This window comes from Carettochelys insculpta, chromosome 20 (genome assembly GCF_033958435.1).
Source record: "Carettochelys insculpta isolate YL-2023 chromosome 20, ASM3395843v1, whole genome shotgun sequence".
Taxonomy (NCBI): Eukaryota; Metazoa; Chordata; order Testudines; family Carettochelyidae; genus Carettochelys; species Carettochelys insculpta.
Window position 1 is genome coordinate 4,759,353 of NC_134156.1, and position 18,933 is coordinate 4,778,285.

At 39.5% G+C, this 18,933-nt stretch overlaps 1 protein-coding gene across 2 annotated transcripts in view; it reads right to left on the bottom strand.

Annotated features, from left to right (window-relative positions):
- TBCD (tubulin folding cofactor D) overlaps positions 1–18,933 on the bottom strand; it is a 204,487-nt gene that overhangs the window by 115,779 nt on the left and 69,775 nt on the right. For both annotated transcript variants that reach the window (XM_075014908.1, XM_075014907.1), the window contains exon 15: positions 1,804–1,960. In XM_075014908.1, coding sequence (XP_074871009.1) covers positions 1,804–1,960 — 157 coding nt within the window. The remainder of the gene's footprint in view (positions 1–1,803; positions 1,961–18,933) is intronic.

The window sequence follows — 18,933 nt, forward strand, 5'->3', positions numbered from 1 at the left end:
GGATAAATGAAGTACAAATAAATGAGACTGATTATGGCTAGACTGTCTTTCTCCAGCTTCAATTAAACAGGAGTGATACATTACTGGAGAGTATTACGTGATTCAATTAGCTATTTTAACATTATCTTCCAGTACAAGTTTTTCCAAAAAGTGAGCCATGTCTAGCATATAGGGCAGTGAAAGGCAACCTGTGGCCCAGGGTACATATTTGGCCAATTGGCATTCTTTGTGTGGACCACCAGACATTTTGTTTTACTACTGCCCTCACACAGAGTAGCTTGATTCTGCTGTTTTCTGTCTACGTAGTTTTTTACCTACTGATATTGCTGAAGTGACACACACGTAAACCAAAGGCACACAAAGTCAGGCACATGTTGATTGCACGCAACACTGACTGAGAGTCATGTTGTGTCCCTGCATCCAATCAAAGTACTGCTATGGTTCACCCACCACAACCCACAAAATCTAGGTACACAAACATAGTTAGCAAACCTACTCTACCCTGGGAGACTGTCTTGATTAGGACAATTTTGCAGACCACTGAAATGAAGGCAGGCAACACATGCAGTCCACTCTGTAGCCTAGGCTGTCCACCACTGATCTAAAGCAATAATCATCCCACAAAGGCTAGTTAAAAAGCCTCCATCAGTTATTCATCACTGGACTTTTTTTTAACTGTGCCACTCCAAGGAGAACCAGAAGAAATACTGGTATATAAAAACCAAAAGAATCTAAAAATATCTCATTAGGCAGAGAGGGAGTCCAGGTCTTCTAAACCCTTGCTGCTCACCATGAAGGCTGCAAGCTAGAAACTGGTTGTGAGGGAGTGCTTAGTGGACTGCACCTCACCATCTGAGAAAACAGCACAATTCTTTGCTCACTAGAACCAAGTGTGTGTTTGGGAAAACAAGCGGACGAAGCAGCTTTATACCTTAATAGAGCCCCTGCTACTGCTTCCACCACACACTGTTCCACATACTCACCACTCAGTTCTAGAACAGAGTATGCTTCACCTCTCCTGTATTTTGATCTGAGAGAAAGCAGCACTGGTGTCATAGCCTTTTGTTGTGACACTACCCCAGAGCTGAGGAACAGGCAGAAAAGCAAGTGAGATGGGAAGAGCCTTCACGCCAAGCAGCATCAGTCCCCTCAGTAATTTTTGCTTGGTGGATTTCTTTAGGTTTAAGCTTTGTTTTATTGCAACAGGGAAATACAAGAAAATTAGTCACACTCAGTCTATCAAAAATGTATTTAAACAGTTTACTTTTTTTTTCCTCAAAGATCAAAAAATTTAGATTTCAGTGATGATCCTCTGAAAATCTGAAGACAAAAAGGGAGGCAGGACCTCCTAAAGACAACCACCAAACATTACACTGCTGTTAGACCTTGATTCAGATGTCCAGCGTAATTCATAGTACCACCGACAGTACATCATTTCTATTAAAAGAAGTCTACATAGCTACAAATCTGTTCCACAGAGTACAAAGATAAAAAAGTGAGAATTTTCACAGCTCATTTAATCTCATTAACATCACCTGTGACAAGGCAATTTTTTAAATTGAGGGACTACTTCCCCTAACCAGTTGTTCTGTTCTTGAACAACATTTACCAATTATCCTTACTCTATTTTTTAATTTCAATTTTTTAAAATTACTTTAAAGATTTTAGACATGCAGTGATTTTAACACTATCCTATGTTTTAAGTCATTGCAATCTCTGTTTGTTCTCTTCTACTCCCTGTGCTATAAAGATCCAAAAGGGGAAAAAAATGAATTTCTTAATTTTCTCACTGTAGCAACTCACCTTGAAATTTGATTAACAAATGGCGTCAGTTCTAAGGGATCATAGGCACGAGCAAAGGCCCAACAAACATAGCATGCAGCATCTCTTACGTTGGAACCCACGCTGCAGGCTCCCCGCTTCTCGTCATATGTCAATGCTTTTAGAATAACAGGAACAACTGGGAAGTGAAGAAATTCATAAAAGAGAGTTAGGAATTTAAACATAGTTTTTAAAAAAAAAAAAAAAAAGCATACCACATAACAAGGCCATTCAACATTAAGCAAGATTTAAATGCAGTGTTTTTCTCAGGGCACAGTGGTTATGGTTTTAGGGATAAAATAAAAAGTGGGATTTTTTAGTTAGCATGCTGTTTTGGTCTCTTGGCTAATAACCTCTGGGTTCCCCGCTCCCACCCCGGCCCGGCCCACCTCACTCAGCTGCATTTCATTGTTCTCACACTGAAAAATACACAGATGGTAACATGCTAGATTAACGGAGGGTAAAAGGACCAAATACTAGTGAGTCCACATATGGAATATCTTGAACTATTCTAAGTATCTTGCTAGACAAAGAATATTAAGACAATAAGCAAGTACAGTAGAAAACTACTTCAAACGACAAAAAAGTTTGATTCTCTATTTTTAAGCTGCCTAAAAATAAACTTCATAAAACTTTTTACAGGTTTATTAATTAAAATGGGCATTCAGATTGGAACGCCTAAAATTGACACACTGTATGGCTTCCGCAATGACCTTTCATTCTAAGACTTTCTTTTGAAGATTCAAAGTGCAATGTGTATATTTATTTTCCAAACTACAAACACCATAATGTAAAGACAGATGTGGTCAAAGATTTACTTACAGAATATAATATAATATAATATGCGTGCTCCACTTTGATACAGGTCCACTGAAAGTCCTGTAACAATCTACTCCACCTCCATTTCTGAACTACAGCAGGCATTGCTTGTGGTGAAAATGGCATGCCCTCAATTTGGCCTTTGAGTGCCTAAAACTGAACTATTTTTATACTATTGTACGTATAGTTTTAGACATCATATTGGACAGCGTGCCCTAAATTAAACATAGAATACCACAGCTCAGGGTAAGCTCAAAAGATATTATTTCACCCACCTTATCTCTCTAATTTACCAATAAGTTTAGTAAAGTACAAAGCAATCTTCATGAGATGAGTGACACTTAGGCCGTGTCTACACTACAAAAATAACTTTGAAGTGGCTTACTTCAAAGTATAACTTGTAAGCAACAGACTGCGACGCTGGGAATTTACACACACGCTATTTCAAAATAAAAAACTTCCAAGTAGGGCACTACTCCATTCCTGGGAAAGGAGTAAAGGCTTCAAAGCTGGACAGCAGTGTGCAGCAGCAGTCAGTAAAGCAAATAGGGTTATAATAGGAATAATTAAAAAAGGGATAGAAAATAAGACGAAGAATATCTTACTTCCCCTATATAAAACTATGGTACACCCACAGCTTGAGTACTGCGTGCAGATTTGGTCTCCTCACCTCAAAAAAGGTATATTGGCTTTAGAAAAGGTTCAGAAAAGGCAACTAAAACAAATAAGTGTTTGGGACGAGTCCGACATGAGGAGAGGCTAGAGATAATGGGACTTTTCAGTCTGGAAAAGAGGAGACTGAGGGGCGATATGATAGAGGTATATAAAATCGTGAAAGGTGTGGAGAAAGTGAATACAGAAAAGTTACTTACTTGTTCCTATAATATAAGAACTAGATGACACCAAATGAAATTAATGGGTAGCTGGTTCACAACTAATAAAAGGAAGTTTTTCTTCTCACAGCGCACAGTCCACCTGTGGAACTCCTTACCAGAGGACGCTGTGAAGGCCAGGACTCTAACAGAGTTTAAAAAAGAGCTCGATAAATATTTGGAGGTTAGGTCCATAGATGGCTATTAGCAAGGGGTAAGGTATGGTGACTAGCCTTTTGTCGAAGGCGGGAGATGGATGGCAGGAGACAAATCGCTTGATCATGGTCTTCGGTTCACCTCCTTTGGGGCACCTGGCATTGGCTACTGTCGGCAGACAGGATACTGGGCTAGATGGACCTTTGGTCTGACCCAGTATAGCCATTCTTATGTTCTCCCTTACTTCAAAGTTAAGTTTGAAGTAATGGAAAACGTGTAGACTCTCTTTGAGTCTACTTTGAACTTAGGTCCTGGTGTAGATGCACCCTTAATGTTTTAAAATACACGTGCTATTAACACTCATAATTTCCAAATTGCCACCCAAACAAACAGGTAGAATTATATGTCTAAAATGGTCCTTAATTCCCCAACACTTTGAAAAGTATTGAAGATGATCTAAACCCTGTCTAAATAATGTAGACTAGCCTGCCAATATGAAGAAGGAGATTCACAAAAATTAATTTCCCCATAGTAACACCAGAAATCGTGCAGTACCATTAAGAACCATGAGAACTCTGGACAATAAAGAGAGCCATTCAGCAAATTTTTAGGATCTATTTCTCTGCTTCTTGATTTTTTTATCTGAGTGCAAATTCTCAGTTACTGGGGATCAGTCTTGACTCAGTGATATAACTGCTTTCCAGAATCAACTCTCTGTATAACTTTTCATGACTAATGTACCCACATAATAGGATGCTGATCTCCAAACTATATTGCCAAATGCATTCACCTAAATGTGGGTTATTATTAATTATGTAATATGCATATCTTATGTCTTTTAAAACGTTTTTGTATTTGTGGATAATCTAAGCATTATACCCAGATGTACAGACACACTTTTTCCTGTATTATGTAAATTTAACACTAGCTTTAATGTTTTTAAATCAGTTTAATATCTCATGCCTCCTTTATTCGATGATTATATCCTTCAATTTCAGGGTGGGTAAGTGAGATCTTTTTAACCAATAATTATCATAATCCCATCTGTTATGGGAATTATGCATTAAACGTTCCACAACTGAACATATTAACGTTTCAAGTAATTCCTGTATAACACCTCTACGCAGCAATAGCCAACACATGAAACCGACAGATCTGCACCCAAATCATTTATGCAGCTGCCAGGTATGAGAGAGACTGCAGAGCAGATTCACACTGTGATCCACATAAGTTGTTTCTTCAGCTGCCAGTACCAGGAACATTCAAACAAAATACAAACAGAAATGAAATTATCTGTCCACCCACACAAGTTCTCTCCCAGCATTTTAGGTAAGAAAGATAGTTTTGTTTTAGGGGTATGTATTATAAATAGCATTTTCTCCTGCCCCTTCTTCCTTCCCCCTGGTCCCAAGGCCTGCTGGAACTCTGCTCTATTTCCTTCATAGTTTTGATCTTCCCTTTACTGATTTCTGTGTATCTATTTTCCCCGTCCGTCATGTTTTCTGTATTTCACACTCAGCGGCCACAAAGCTGCTTCTACAACAAAGAAACATGAAACTGGTTGTTAAAACAAAGTATCCTGGCTAGCGTTCCCTATGAGCGCTTGGGCATCTGCCCAGGAGAGAGTCAGGTGCCGCTCAGCTGATTAAGAGAGCACCCACAGCCACCCATAATGGACAGCATGTGTTTCTATTGGTGTTTCACATCTGCACATGCCTTAGTGAACATAACAAAATATATTCTATCCATGGACGGAAAAAATTAGAGGGACTGCTGAGCATGGCTGTGAAATTGAAAACCTGCTTTAAGAATAATGAACCTACACAGAATTTTAAAACTGATGCATTCATTTAAGCATCAGAAGTATACTTTCCTTTTAAATGAGATTTGACAGTGGATTTTTATATTTATTAAGAACAATTCTAAATATTATTTAGCAGTAATAGACATAAGGGCATTATTGTTTAAAGCACTTCATACTACAAAGCAATATCTAATTCTTAAAAATAAATACTGGCTTGTGAATATCATAAAATAAAAAAAGCACAGTTGGCCTATGGTTGGGCAATATCTGTTGCAACACATATTCTGCAGTCTGACACTTTTTAATTAGCAAGGGCTTTCAAACAACCAGAATACGGATCTTGAACTGGACACTGTCTTGAGCAGATAGCCTCTGCATACAACAGAATTTCAATATAACATCTCCACAGTAACCGGCACTATGAAGCAGATGAATAGATGGTTTTTGTACCATTAGGAGTTCTTTCATTACTTGTGTTTTCATTCCAAGTGGCAACAAAGAGCACTGTCATGAAAGCACAGGAATAAACCAAGACCAGAATATGTCTGACAGGATGGATAGCTGATAAAATACCAACAGAAGCTGGTGACATGGGGATGAGGGATTGTTTGGGTTTTTGTTTGTTTGTTTGTTTTTACTGCCATAGCTGTTTGGATTTCCAAAAGCATTATGGAATCTAAGACGACACCTAAACAAACACAGATGCCCTTGATGGAGTGGGATGTTATAAAGGAGGTAGATTCTTCAATCTTGCCTAAATTAGGCTTTAAGTGCCTACTTTCATCCAAATATTGGTTTCAGTCAGATATTGAGAAAGGTAAAAGATAATCCTGTTTATGTTTTGACGTAATAAGTCTTAAAAAACCTAGGAGGTGACTACTTATTATACTGCCTGTCCTCCTCTGCCACATTGTGAGCTACAACTCAATCAACATAAAAATAGAAACAGTGCAGCCAGAGTATTCTCCATATGCCACTTTGATTCATCCTGCTCACCACCCTGCCGCCACACCATTTGGTCCAAAAGAGCTAGCATTTGACAACCTTGATGGTGTAGTGTTGCTGAGCAGTCTCCCTCCTCCAGGGAAATAAAGATTAAACCGAGACCTTGGAGATGGCTGGGACTATGGGCCAACCAGAAGAGGGCTAGAAACAGCTAATCCAGGCCTGTCTAGGTCCTATAAGAAAGGCTCCTAGAGGGAATACATACACACTTGCTCCAGCTGTGGAGAAGGAAGGACCTGGCTCCCTAGGAAGCTAGAGAGGGCACCTGAGACAGCGTAGCGCTGGGGAAGGATAAGCAGAGCTGGGGAGCTCTGGCCAGGCAAACCCCCAGGCTGAGGCCTTGCTTTCTAGGATTGCAGGGAGGCAGCCAGGGGAGCGGGTCCACACCCCTTTGCCAGTGATGAGTGAGCACTTCACATGGCAGTTTCCCCCAATGCAAAGGCTAGATAATGACTGACTGCCACTGGGTCACTGAGGTCAGATGGGTATAGCGGGCTGGGGTTCCCTGGGTGGGAAGGAGCCCAGAATGTGGGGAGACTGCCAAAGGGTAGTACCACAAGGGAGGAGGCACCATAGCCTGGGAGGAACATGGGACTTGAAGTGGTGGAGAAGACGACAAGTGACTAAGGGCAAGCCAACAGGGGCCACACCAGGGTGAGCTGGAAGAGCTACTTTCTGGATAGACCAACAGGTGACATCACAGCGGTGAGTCTTGAAGTGTTACAAGTAGACATACTTTGCTTAGCTATTCCACCTCTGCAAGAGGCTTAGCACTGAAGTTGATGTAGTTACGTCTATTCCAGGGGCGTCCAACCTTTCTTCTGCGGGTGCCACACAGCAATTTTTTACATGTTCCAGGGGCTGAACACAAAAAAACCCCAAACGGCTGCCCCTCCTGCCCTCAGGCTTAACCCACCCCCCACACAGCCCCAAACCCTCCCACCCCCAGATTTAAACCCCCACCCCTCCAGCCCCAAGTCAACCCCTGACTTAACCTCCCCCTCAGCCAGGCATTCTACACTCCACCCCCAGGGACTTACCACGAAAGCCACACCCAGCACCATGAGACCTGAGAGCCACACCCAACACCGAGAACTGTGCAGCTGCCTTTTAAAAATGGTGCTGCTGCCAGCTCCATGGACTGGATTAAAAGGCTCCATGGGCCACACATTGGACACCCCTGGTCTCTGCAGTGCAGTGCACTGCTTACGTCAAACCGTTGCTGCCACCAATTCAGATAGTATAGATAGCATGGGCATAGAAAACGGATTCAATTACTGTAATGGATACCTTAATTTGTAGTGTAGACTTGCCCTTAGTGAATTACTCTTGAAATACAAGAAGAAAAAGTAATGAATAGTGATTAAATATCAATATGCGTTATGTCAATTTATGACCTTTAAAATTAATTTTAGCTTGTTAAACAAAAATTGAGTAATATTCAGAAAAATATTCCAAGGACCATAAGATAACATATCTTACACAAATTAAACATGGGGCATACAACCTGTCTTCAAGGGAAAAATGGAACAGCAAAGTTGATATATTCATTTTTCCTTTTACATTTCTGAAACAAACAGCAATATCACCATCTTAAAAAATGCAGCCTAACTGGCTTTAGGAAATGCTGTATTAACTGACAGAACAATGCATTTAGCTGGTTCTACAAGAACAAAGAAACAGTTCCCAGAGGCACTTTCACAGAATAACTACAAATTTCCCTCAGCAAAGACTGATTACTCCACCAGTCTGGATGTTTATGGCTGCTCTGTCTTCCCCCTTAAACTAAACATAACAAGAGAAATGAATAAGTGGCTTCTTAAACATCTATCCAGATTTTATAATATGTAAAATATTGATATAGTATGTAGACTACATAAAAAAGAAAATCCAGCAATTTCAAACTGGGAACTCATATAATGTCTACTCTTTCTACAAATCAGAGAGATAATTTTCTAATACTAAACTTCTTCCTAAAATAAAAGTGTCTCCAGCTTGCAGAAATTCTATAATCAGACCTCATTCTGATGGATAAATATGAATTGATCATTGAACTAAATATCGGTGCTTACCTAGATACAATTATGACTTGTTTACATTAATTACGTGCAGAGACAATATAACTGCAACTATCAATACATATACTTGGTGCCTTAAGGGGCCAGTTTCTCAAAACCTGAAAACAACCATGATCAACTCTGACCAGAAGAAAAAAAATAAAATAAAAAAGTGATAGTCATCTAAGAATATTGTCCAGCAAGGTCCAGAAGTGGGACAACGCCAGCAACGGAGCAACAACCAGGGTCCAAGACTGGGGACAGGAATGAAGGTGTGGCTGGATATCAAGCCTAAGGAAAGGGGTGAAGTGGGGGGCAGGGCCAGGAGATCTCTGGGGGAGAAGGCAGGGACAGTGGGTGTCAGAGGCTTGACACTCCCCTGTGTCACTGGTGCACAATGTCCAATGCAGATGTTAGTAGAGCCCGCAAATCCAGGTACTTGCACATACCTGCAAAATTTGCCTGCAGATTGGCTGTGCATACAATTCTTGTATACATCTAGGGTTATACAGACAAGTTCTCTGAACCACTTTTCCTGATTTTAAATAGTTCTAGCGGGGGAAGATCTATGCCATTATTTTAAAAGAGTCAACAAAATAACCATGTAGTAGGAGAACCAGAAGACAGTAAGAGCCACAGAAGCAAAAAGAACCCAAGATTTCAAGAACAGTGTGTTCAACAGTGTTTAAAAGCAGCTGACAGATCATGAAAAAATGAGTACGGATCTAAGATATGGCTAAGAAGCGATCATTAGAGTCATTGGTGTTTTCACTAACGTGAGAAGGAAAGGAAAAAGAGAGCTGTAAATGGAGAACAGAAGGCAAGCCAAGGGGATGGAGAAGATCAAAGATCACTTGTATTTTCTTAATTCTCTCTTGGAAGAAATTGTTAAGTTTTGTGCAAAAAGGGAAGAGGAGGCAAGTGGGGGAAGGGTATGGGGACAGAGTTAAAATGTAGCAAAATCCCATACATGGGATTCAATTCTTTTGGATAAGCAGGCTTATTTAGTAAGAAAGATGAATAACTCAAGGAGTACAAAATGAATTTAGGGTAGAGGAAGTCACTCTGTTCAAGAGATTTCTGCCAGAGATGCCCCACATAGAAAGTGCAGGAATGGAAGACAATGTTGAAGGTGCACCAGCCCTGATGGTTGGTAGAGTCAACCCTGTGATGAGAGAGCGAGGCAAAGGGATCAAAGACAGAAGAGAGAGCTTTTTATATACAACAGACAAAATTCTGTCTACAAATACATTAATCCAAGTGCTTAGGACCCAATGCTACAAATTCTTCAATTTGTGTGTAACATTATATGCCACCTGATTGAGTTCAACCAGATTATTCAGGACCTTAAACATTTGCAGGTTTACAATCAAACCACATAGAACAAATTTTAAAGCTTAAATTAACAGTGTTTCAACTTGGTATTCAAGCACCATAAATACAAAAACACAGCAGAACTACTCCCAGTATACCGATACTCTTTAGCCCAGGGTTCTAACAATACAGAAATCACTCAAGGACTGATGCTGTAGAGGCTACGTACATAAGATTCCATATCAAGTCAACGAAGAATAGTGAGCATGGAATATCTGCAGCATCTGGCTCTTTGTTCATAAACCCGTTCCCCAAAATTCTTGATACCATGAAGCTTATTACCTGATTATGAACAGATAATTCCTACTTCTTCAAATGAACACACTTTTTATTAATTGCATCTTGCCTAAGCTTTTTCTAAGAATAAACAGATTAGGTTCATTCTCTCTCTTTGTTTGGCATGTTAGCAGTAAAAGACTCCAGTGCTTTACAATCAACTTTTGTATTGGATTGGTGATGTAATTTCAATTCATTACGCAGTCAACGCAAATATTTTTTATTTCCACACTGTTGTGCATGTGTGTCTACTTTAATTCCAATTTTCACAAATTCAACAGAATTCCACCAACTTATAGTAACTCCAATCAACTTCCAAAAGAAAATCTGTCTGTCTGTCTCATCATACTGTGAGACGTGGGAATGTGCCTATTTATTTTGAATAGCTGAACAACTGTAGTTGAAATGGACCATTTCTGAATTTTGCTATGGATTTAGATGCACATCTTGTTCAAATTGGAAACTGAATCCACGCCTGATCAAGTTTTAAAAGTAGTATCCACCTGCTGAACACTGTGAATACTGAAGAAAATACAGTCACCTTTAGCTATAGCCTAGAGGTATTAATAAGCACCTGTTACACCTCACCCTGCACAACCTAGCAACGTAACTGCAGGTTGCAACACCCCATTTTGTTCAGGTCTTGTGAGAAAAACAGAAAAACAACTTCTGTCCTCCTCTCTTTACAAAAATTAGAAGATTCTCTCAAAGACTGCAGGGAAACAAAGAACATAAATTATGTTTTGCTTTTTAACAGTTTTAGGCAAATACTTTGTAACAACTTACACTGAAAATCTTAACACACTTTACCATTAAACTAAAAAGCACATATTAGTCAAGACATTTCAATTTAAATGACCAAAAATGCTTCTAGTTTCAGTATTTAAATCAACTGATTTTTCCAAAAGTGCTCTACATGCAGCTGAAATACAGCAAATATCAAGAATAACAAATGCGCTTAGACTTCACTATCACATGTTGTGTGCTTTCCATTCATTGTCATATTTATTATAGAAAACACAGGAATAGGATAAATAAAAATACTCTCCCTTTGCCTTAGTGCTTGTCCACATAAGAAACTCACATAGGTTTAACTGATTATAAACTCATGCAAAGCTTTGTGTTGACAGATACTGTTTTGGTTTAAGAAATATTTAGTTCGGTTTAGTTTAAATTAGTTAGGAACTGGTTTAAGCTAACATAAAAATCAACCACTCTTTAAAAACAACAAGTTCACCTGGTGCAACTTCCTTGGGCAGGTCTGACTCTCTTTCATTTCTTGGGATTATGTAATTCAGAAAACCAAAATTAGTGTAAGAATAACAAACAAAGTTACTATTATTTAAGGAGTGTAAATAAGAGAGAAATACTAAATGGTTGTATAATTATTCCAGTCAAAAAGTTAGATCACAACTACTAATAAAGTACTGCATAAAATGAACTTTTAAAAAGAGTAAGCAAGCCAGCAATATTAATGAAAAACGAGGTGTAAGAACAAAACTGTAAAAATAGGTGGGTAAAAGTAACATTGTTCAAGAAACATACTAAAATTCACATATTTGAAACACAGAATACAACTCCCCAAAACAAACATATTGGGAATGTATCCTTAGGTATCCTTCGTTTAAGAGCCTATTGTGGAGGTATCCATATTCCATTTCCTAGAACAATCAAGAGGAGTGAGTGAAAGAGCACACCCTTTCTGCAGCAAGTCAAATGCCGCATTTGTATACTGTATATCTTTCTTCATTATTCCAATGTCAAACCAAGAGCTCTCATTTTAGACCATTAGCTATCTTAATTTCGTGATCACAAGCAGTTTCAGTATTAAGACCAAAATTTTCAAATTTAGGTACTTAAAATTAGACTCCTATATTTATGTGTAACTATATATTTAATTACCTGATTTTCAAAAGTGCTGAGCACACAGCGCTCAGTGGCTTTGATGGGATTTGTGGGTGCCCAGCATCTGTGAAAATCAGGCCACTTATATTTACTTCAGTCTTTCTAGTCTGAACTTTTTCACTTTTGTCTCCAGAAAAAAATTACTTTAAATACCTCCCTGTTGTGGTTAGTTTTGAATATTTGGGTTTAGGTCCAGATTTAGGAAAGCATCTTATTCATGGCAGCATTTCACAGTGGCTATGTCTACACGAGATGCCTCTGTCAGAGGTCACTGTCGGAAGGGATTTCCTGGCAAAACTACAGCTACACATAAAGCAGATCAAAAGAGCAAGCCACTCTGTTGACAGGGAGTAGCCAGACTGACCTGCCCACTCTCGACAGAATGGGTGACGGGAAGTTCTGCAAACAGGGCTGCCCAGTGAACTAGAAGCCCTGTTTGTAAACAAAAGGGCCCTGGATAATCTACACAGCTGTTTTGTCGAAAGAATGCTGTTGAGAAAGGTGTTATTCCCAAACAAGGAAACGTATAACACTACCAAGTTTGTCTGGATTTTTCTTTTTTTTTTTTTTTGGTAATTAAAGTCTCATCTCACTATAAATTTTTCCCCAAACTGTCACACATTTAATTTCTTCCTCTGCATTTTTTGCAGAACAAACTAATTTAAGTTTGTCTTTCCTCTTCCTTGTGTCCTCAAAATGATGGTTCAATGATAGAGGACATTTTGTTTTAATTTGTTAACTTTTTGTTAGGTAAGTTTTCTCTTCTGGATAGACAATACTCTAGCAATAAATATATTGCAAAGATCAAGATAGGATCATATCACTACATCATCTCTAACCCTTTAAGAAGGGAATGGGGCCAGTGATGAAGACGACTGGTAAATGAACTCTGGGTGAGGACTTGCAATTAGAGTCATGCAACCACCAAAACTAGAATTCCTCAGGAGATTCATCTCAGCAGCAGTAAAATGAAAGGAAAGGCAAAAGCTGACCACCTGTCACGGATCTACCTCGCTTTCAACACTCAAATGCAGTGAATCCTAAAATTCTAGGACTTAATTTATTTACTCCCTATCAAAACAAAGAATTCTTAAATATCTGACTACTAACTTAGCTCTTCCTTTAGATTAAGTGGTACCGGCCTGTGGTTTTTGGAGATGTAGAAATAGTTGTTTTGTTCCTGACTTTGCAGCTGCTGCTTACTATGGAGACAAGAAAACTGTGTAAATCTTGGATTATACTTAGGTGATAGGGGAAAAAAAAAAAAAAAGAAAATGCAACCCTTTAACATAACATTAGAACTATCATGTTGGTTGAAAACAAGAGGAAGATCAAAGCTAAGATTCAAGGATACATGCAAAAACACTATGGAAAAAAATTCAATATCGATCCAAAATCCTGGGCATCCACACACATCATCAGATCGAAATACTGGTCCAATGATCGGTGGCTACATACACCCTGCAGTGCTAAGCAGCAGCCCTCTTGGATCACTTCCCACCCCACGCTTCTTTAGCTTCAGACTTTTCATCAAGTCTTTGACCTTCACACTCAGTCACCTTGCTTCCCGTGGCAGGTTTGTGCAGGTCTGTTTTGTAAGTCTCAGGCAATGAGCTCTTGGGTGCCACTTTCCTCTAAAGACACAGAGCAGTAATCTGCATTATTCCACTGCCTGCCTGACTCTGAGCTGCTCTGCTCCCCTTTTTAAAGTACTGCCTCTCATCATAAATTCCCTGTAAGCTGCATTGCCACACAGCTGTCTAACTACTGCCTTGCTCAATGGATAGCCTGAACCAGGCACCTCTCTACTGGTCTGAAGTTAACCATGGCCCAGCCCCCAAAACCATGCTATGGCTGAAGCAGCATGGCCCAGGACCCACTCCTACTGCAACCTAACCCAGTTCCCCTCTCCACCAAACACACACATCCCCTCTGCTGTGGCTGGAACAGTCCAGTGCTGGCATTCCTTCCAACCCTGGAGCCCCCTGCCACAGCCTGGCCCTGAGACCCTGCCTGGCTTCCAAACCCATGCATCCTACCCCCTGCTCCAGCCCCACACCATAGCCCACACCCCAGCTAGAGCCCTTACACCCTACTCCTGAGCCCCTCATCCCCACCCCCACCACAAGCCCTCATCTCCAGCCTCCCCTAGATAGAGCCCTTGCACCCCAACCCTTTGTTCCAAGTCTGTGCCCCTCCTTCACCACCCCACCCCACAGCCTTCATCCCCAGATGTGCCCTCCACTCCTGTACCCCAGCCCTCTGTCCCAAGCCTGAGCCCCCTCCCTCATACAGAGCCACTTGTCCCCCACCCCGCACCACATGAATTGTATTATGTGCACCAACACAGAGGTGATGTGTCACACAGCACCTCCACATTGGTGAACATAAATTCATTCTGCTCAGAGGTGAACACTGCTCCCAGCATGTACACGCTTTGCAGGTGCAGCTGGGCAAGGCCACCTAAGTCCATAGCTGTTCCTTACACCCCTGCTCTCCAGTGTGGGTCTTGTGCACCCCAATCATAATGCCCAATCATTTTTCTCTATGTATTTTTAAAAACTTGCATCATTTTAAAAATCCCTGCAAGTGTTAAAGGAATGCTAGTATTCTGAAATTAGCAGTAGCAAGTCCTTGTGTTCTTTGTTTTCCCAATTAAAATAATCTTGGTTTCTTCCTATATCTAGTAAAAAAAAAAAAAGAATAAAAGTCCCTGGACACCTGCCAAAAGCCTCACAATGAAATAGTCTCACAAACCAGAATAAGACAGCTCACTTCCTGATAGATTCCCTTTCCAAAAAGCCCAAGGTTAATAAGAACTGTACAGCAATTTCACTCAATCTTTTTCAGAAATAGGATAATTATCTTATTCAACTAACAAAACAAAAAGCAGTCAAGCAGCACTTTAAAGACTAGCAAAATAGTTTATTAGGTGAACTTTCATGGGACCCCGTCCCACAAAAGCTCGCCTAATAAACTATTTTGCTAGTCTTTAGAGTGCTACTTGACTGCTTTGTTTTGTTAGTGTATAGACTAGCACGGCTTCCTCTCCATTCTTATTCAACTAAGTGTGTTTTAGTCGATGATTTACATACTTTAATTAAAACAAATTTCTAATGTAGAGAAGAAAACACACCATAAGGGATATTTCTTCTCTCCAATGAAATCTTTAAAATTCTACTTAAGTTTTTTAATATATTAACATCTTTCAAGGAAGTTAGAGTCATATTCCTAAGACAGAGGGAAAAAAAAAACAACTATATTTAGAATTGTACCTGGGATATATTGCATATAACTAAGAAGATTAGCCCATTGAATTTAACATTCTGACAAGTAACTAATACAATCTGAGGTACAGTAAAATTGAACATGGAATAACTAAGATATGTACAAGTTAATTAAAAATGAAATGCAATACAGTATATCAGCAAATACATTTGTGCTCGAGATCCCAAGCAAATATGGAGATTATAAGAAAATGAAAAATGAAAAGGCATATTGTGGTTCTCTACGTGCCTGGTACGCAAAGAAAACAATGACTATTAAAGCCCTTATTATAAACAGTCTGTAACACTTCTCCGAGAGTTTACTTCCCAAGTAACCTACCTCCCTTGTCCTGGTTCACTAGCCAAGGGAGCAGTTAGAAGTCGACACAAGAATCATCCTAGTTTCCAGTGCAAAAAAAGGCAATTATAATACAGGTCAAAATAAACACATGAAAATATTATTTGTAGTTTAGTATCAAACTTCTGAATTTTATGCATTTTCTGTACAAATAAGTTGAACAGGTGAACTTGGACAAATGACTTACAGAAAGATTGCCAAACTAACATGCCCAGACATATCTCAAAAGTCAGGAAATTAAAAGTTGTTATAAAAAACAAAAACATGTCTCAAAAGGTGGCACTGGAGAATCATTTATATTAATAACTATGCATACGAAACTGGGAGAGGATGGTTAAGAGGACATTAGTGTAAAACCCAGGCATGTTTTGGAGCACAGGAGCCGTAACACTGGAGTCATATCAAAGAGATCCAAAGAAGATTCTGCTATTTTGGAATTGACTGAGGTAATGTAATCTATATGTTAATTGTTCCTGGATTTGTCAACATGTAACTACACCTACAGGTTCTGCAATGGAAAATGGGGACTTCTTGAATATATGGCCTTGAGCATGTAACAGGTAGAAAATGATCCAATATTAAGAGACAGCCAGTTAAATTGTGAGATGTGATTTTTTTTTTAAGTAATATTCCCATTCTTAAATGAAAGCATCTGTAGTATTCAACCAGATGAGTTAATGTGACACTTATTTGTGATTCTTCACATTATCTGAACTGCTGGTCAACATATTTAGACTTTTAATACCATTTTATTAAGATGCAGAAACTTAATGTTATCCCTTTTCAGCAGTGTCTGTAGAGAGGAAACACAACTCTCTTTTCCTTCAACAAAAATGCCTCAGCTATTGCACCCTCTGCTTCATCTGAGACGAGAACTCAGACTCCTGTTTTCAGAGGAGCCCCAACGATAGCAACGGCTAGAATGACCATGGAAAGAAATGACCACCAGAGAGACACTATTACAGAGACCTTAAGGATCTTGGGAGTTACTTCGTAACTTGAGGGTGGAGTTATAAAATAAGACTGGTGAAAGAAAGTAAATGTAGTTATCAATTTGCTGTATTAAAAACAGCTTTTTACATTAAAGATGGACCAAAAACATGGAGGGGATCATAGGCTCTTACAAAAACTCCCCACAGCTTTACCAGGAAGAAGACAACTACACTTTTGAGCCTCAGAAATGAAGTGTCAGTTAGACAATACAGATCTTTAGCTTCCTTCCTCACTATATAGAGAGCACCAGTATTCTAATATCTCGGCATCTTAAGGAAAGACTGGTTGCTACAGCACAGTTATCAGGGGAATCCAACGATGGCCACTACATAACACTTATTTGATTGTTAGGAAGACTGGTCTAAATCCCATTTATGAGTCACTGGCATCATTTCCTAGTCTGCAGAAATCTAGAGATACAGACCTCTGCAGAAATAAAAATTAAAACAATGGTAAAGGAACCGTCCAGTGATAAGCAACAGAATGTTGCATAAATCTTGAAGTTTATGCCATCTGGCTATTGAATTTATCCTCATTTCAAGGGTGTCACTCATCAGCTGACTGGTTAGGTTTATCTAATAATGACAGAAGCTGCAAATACAATGAATTAACATAAAAATTAAATATCAGTTACCAAAATGTATTATTCTCAGCAGATGTTATGCACAGGCTATTATATTAACTTAGGTTCTACCAGCTGGAATTTTCCTAAGAATTTGGATTTCATGTCTTTTATGCATTTTAAATATATGCATAGTACCTCCAATTTCTCTAGCTGTTCCCTGCTGCAGCCACAGGGGCTGCTTACCCAGAGCCATATCTAGGGAGTGGCTAAAAGTGTAATACACTCCATGTTATATCTGGATTAAAGCAGCAGCACAATAGTAATTCACTGTCTTCCTCATACTTGTCAGAGCAAGGCTAGAAAAACCAAACACAACAACAGTTTCTCAAACTTAACTAACCCTCTGTCCCAGCTCAATAAATTACACCCTTTGTTAACAAACTACCCAATAAACTTCTGCACTTTCCTTTAACTTTCAAAAGCTGGGAAGTTCAGTTGAGCACTTCAATGTATTTTATCAGAATCTATTCGGGAAAACATACCTCATCTTTCCCAAGTCAAGCAGGCCCATCTCTCTCATGTCATGGAAAGGAGATGGAAAAACAAACAATGCACACTTTCGAGAAGAAACAAGGAAAATGTTCAGTATATCGTTCATGTTCTACTTCAGTCTCATTAGCAAAAGAGAAAGATGCCCTACAGTGGGAAAAGGAAGACTAAAGGAAAAGCTCCCCAGATACCTGAGGAAACAAAGGACCTCTCCTTTCAGGAAAAGTGTTTTCTGAGAAATACTAAACTTAAGCAAACATGACACACTTCCCTCTGGTTAAAATTTTCTTAAGACTACAGGGGTGAGCAACCCCCAAGCATAGGTGCCAACAGTGGAACATGAGCCAAAAAGCAGGACCTCAGCTCCACCCTTCCTCCTCCATGCAGCTGGGAGCTTGCACAAAGCCATGCTGCCTGGGGATTAAACAAAAGACCTGCTAATACTACCAACCACCACCTAAAAGGTAAAGCTCTGCATCGTAATTTATCAATGAAGCTGTTGTAAGGAGGACTATTAATGACTTTTAGAAGTATCACTGGCACTCAGACCATATGTACAGGTCAAAAGGTCGAATTTTGACACTCCACCTGGGAAAGGATGCTGACCCCTGTTCTAAGGTCTCTCCAAACTGGGGGTGGGGAGGAGATTGTTGGGGGAGTGTAATATAACCACCAGCCTGATGGTAACACAATGCTGGTACTCCTTTCAAACTGCTAAATTGCATTAAAAGAATCTAAAAATTCTTTTTCCTAACATTATTTCTCCACTGTAACTGGCACATGAAAGGGAGGTGATTTGTGTAACTGTGAACAGAACTGGAGGTGAACTGACTTGTGGACATTTACTAAATTTTGGGTCCTACTATAAAAAAATGTGAAAGCTTCTGCTTTAGGGTTGCTTGTTGGTGGTTTTGTGTGTGTGTGCTTATGTATGTGTGCATGTGCGTGCGTGTGCATGCGTGTGCGTGTGCATGCGTCTGTGCACACAAGGTCCATAGTAGGCCAACACTTAATACACTGTGTCCCTTTTCTTAACAATAATTTTACATCATACTTTTTTAAAGACAAGTGTGATTTTGTGTCCTGTATGAGCATGGTAATACAAATATAACA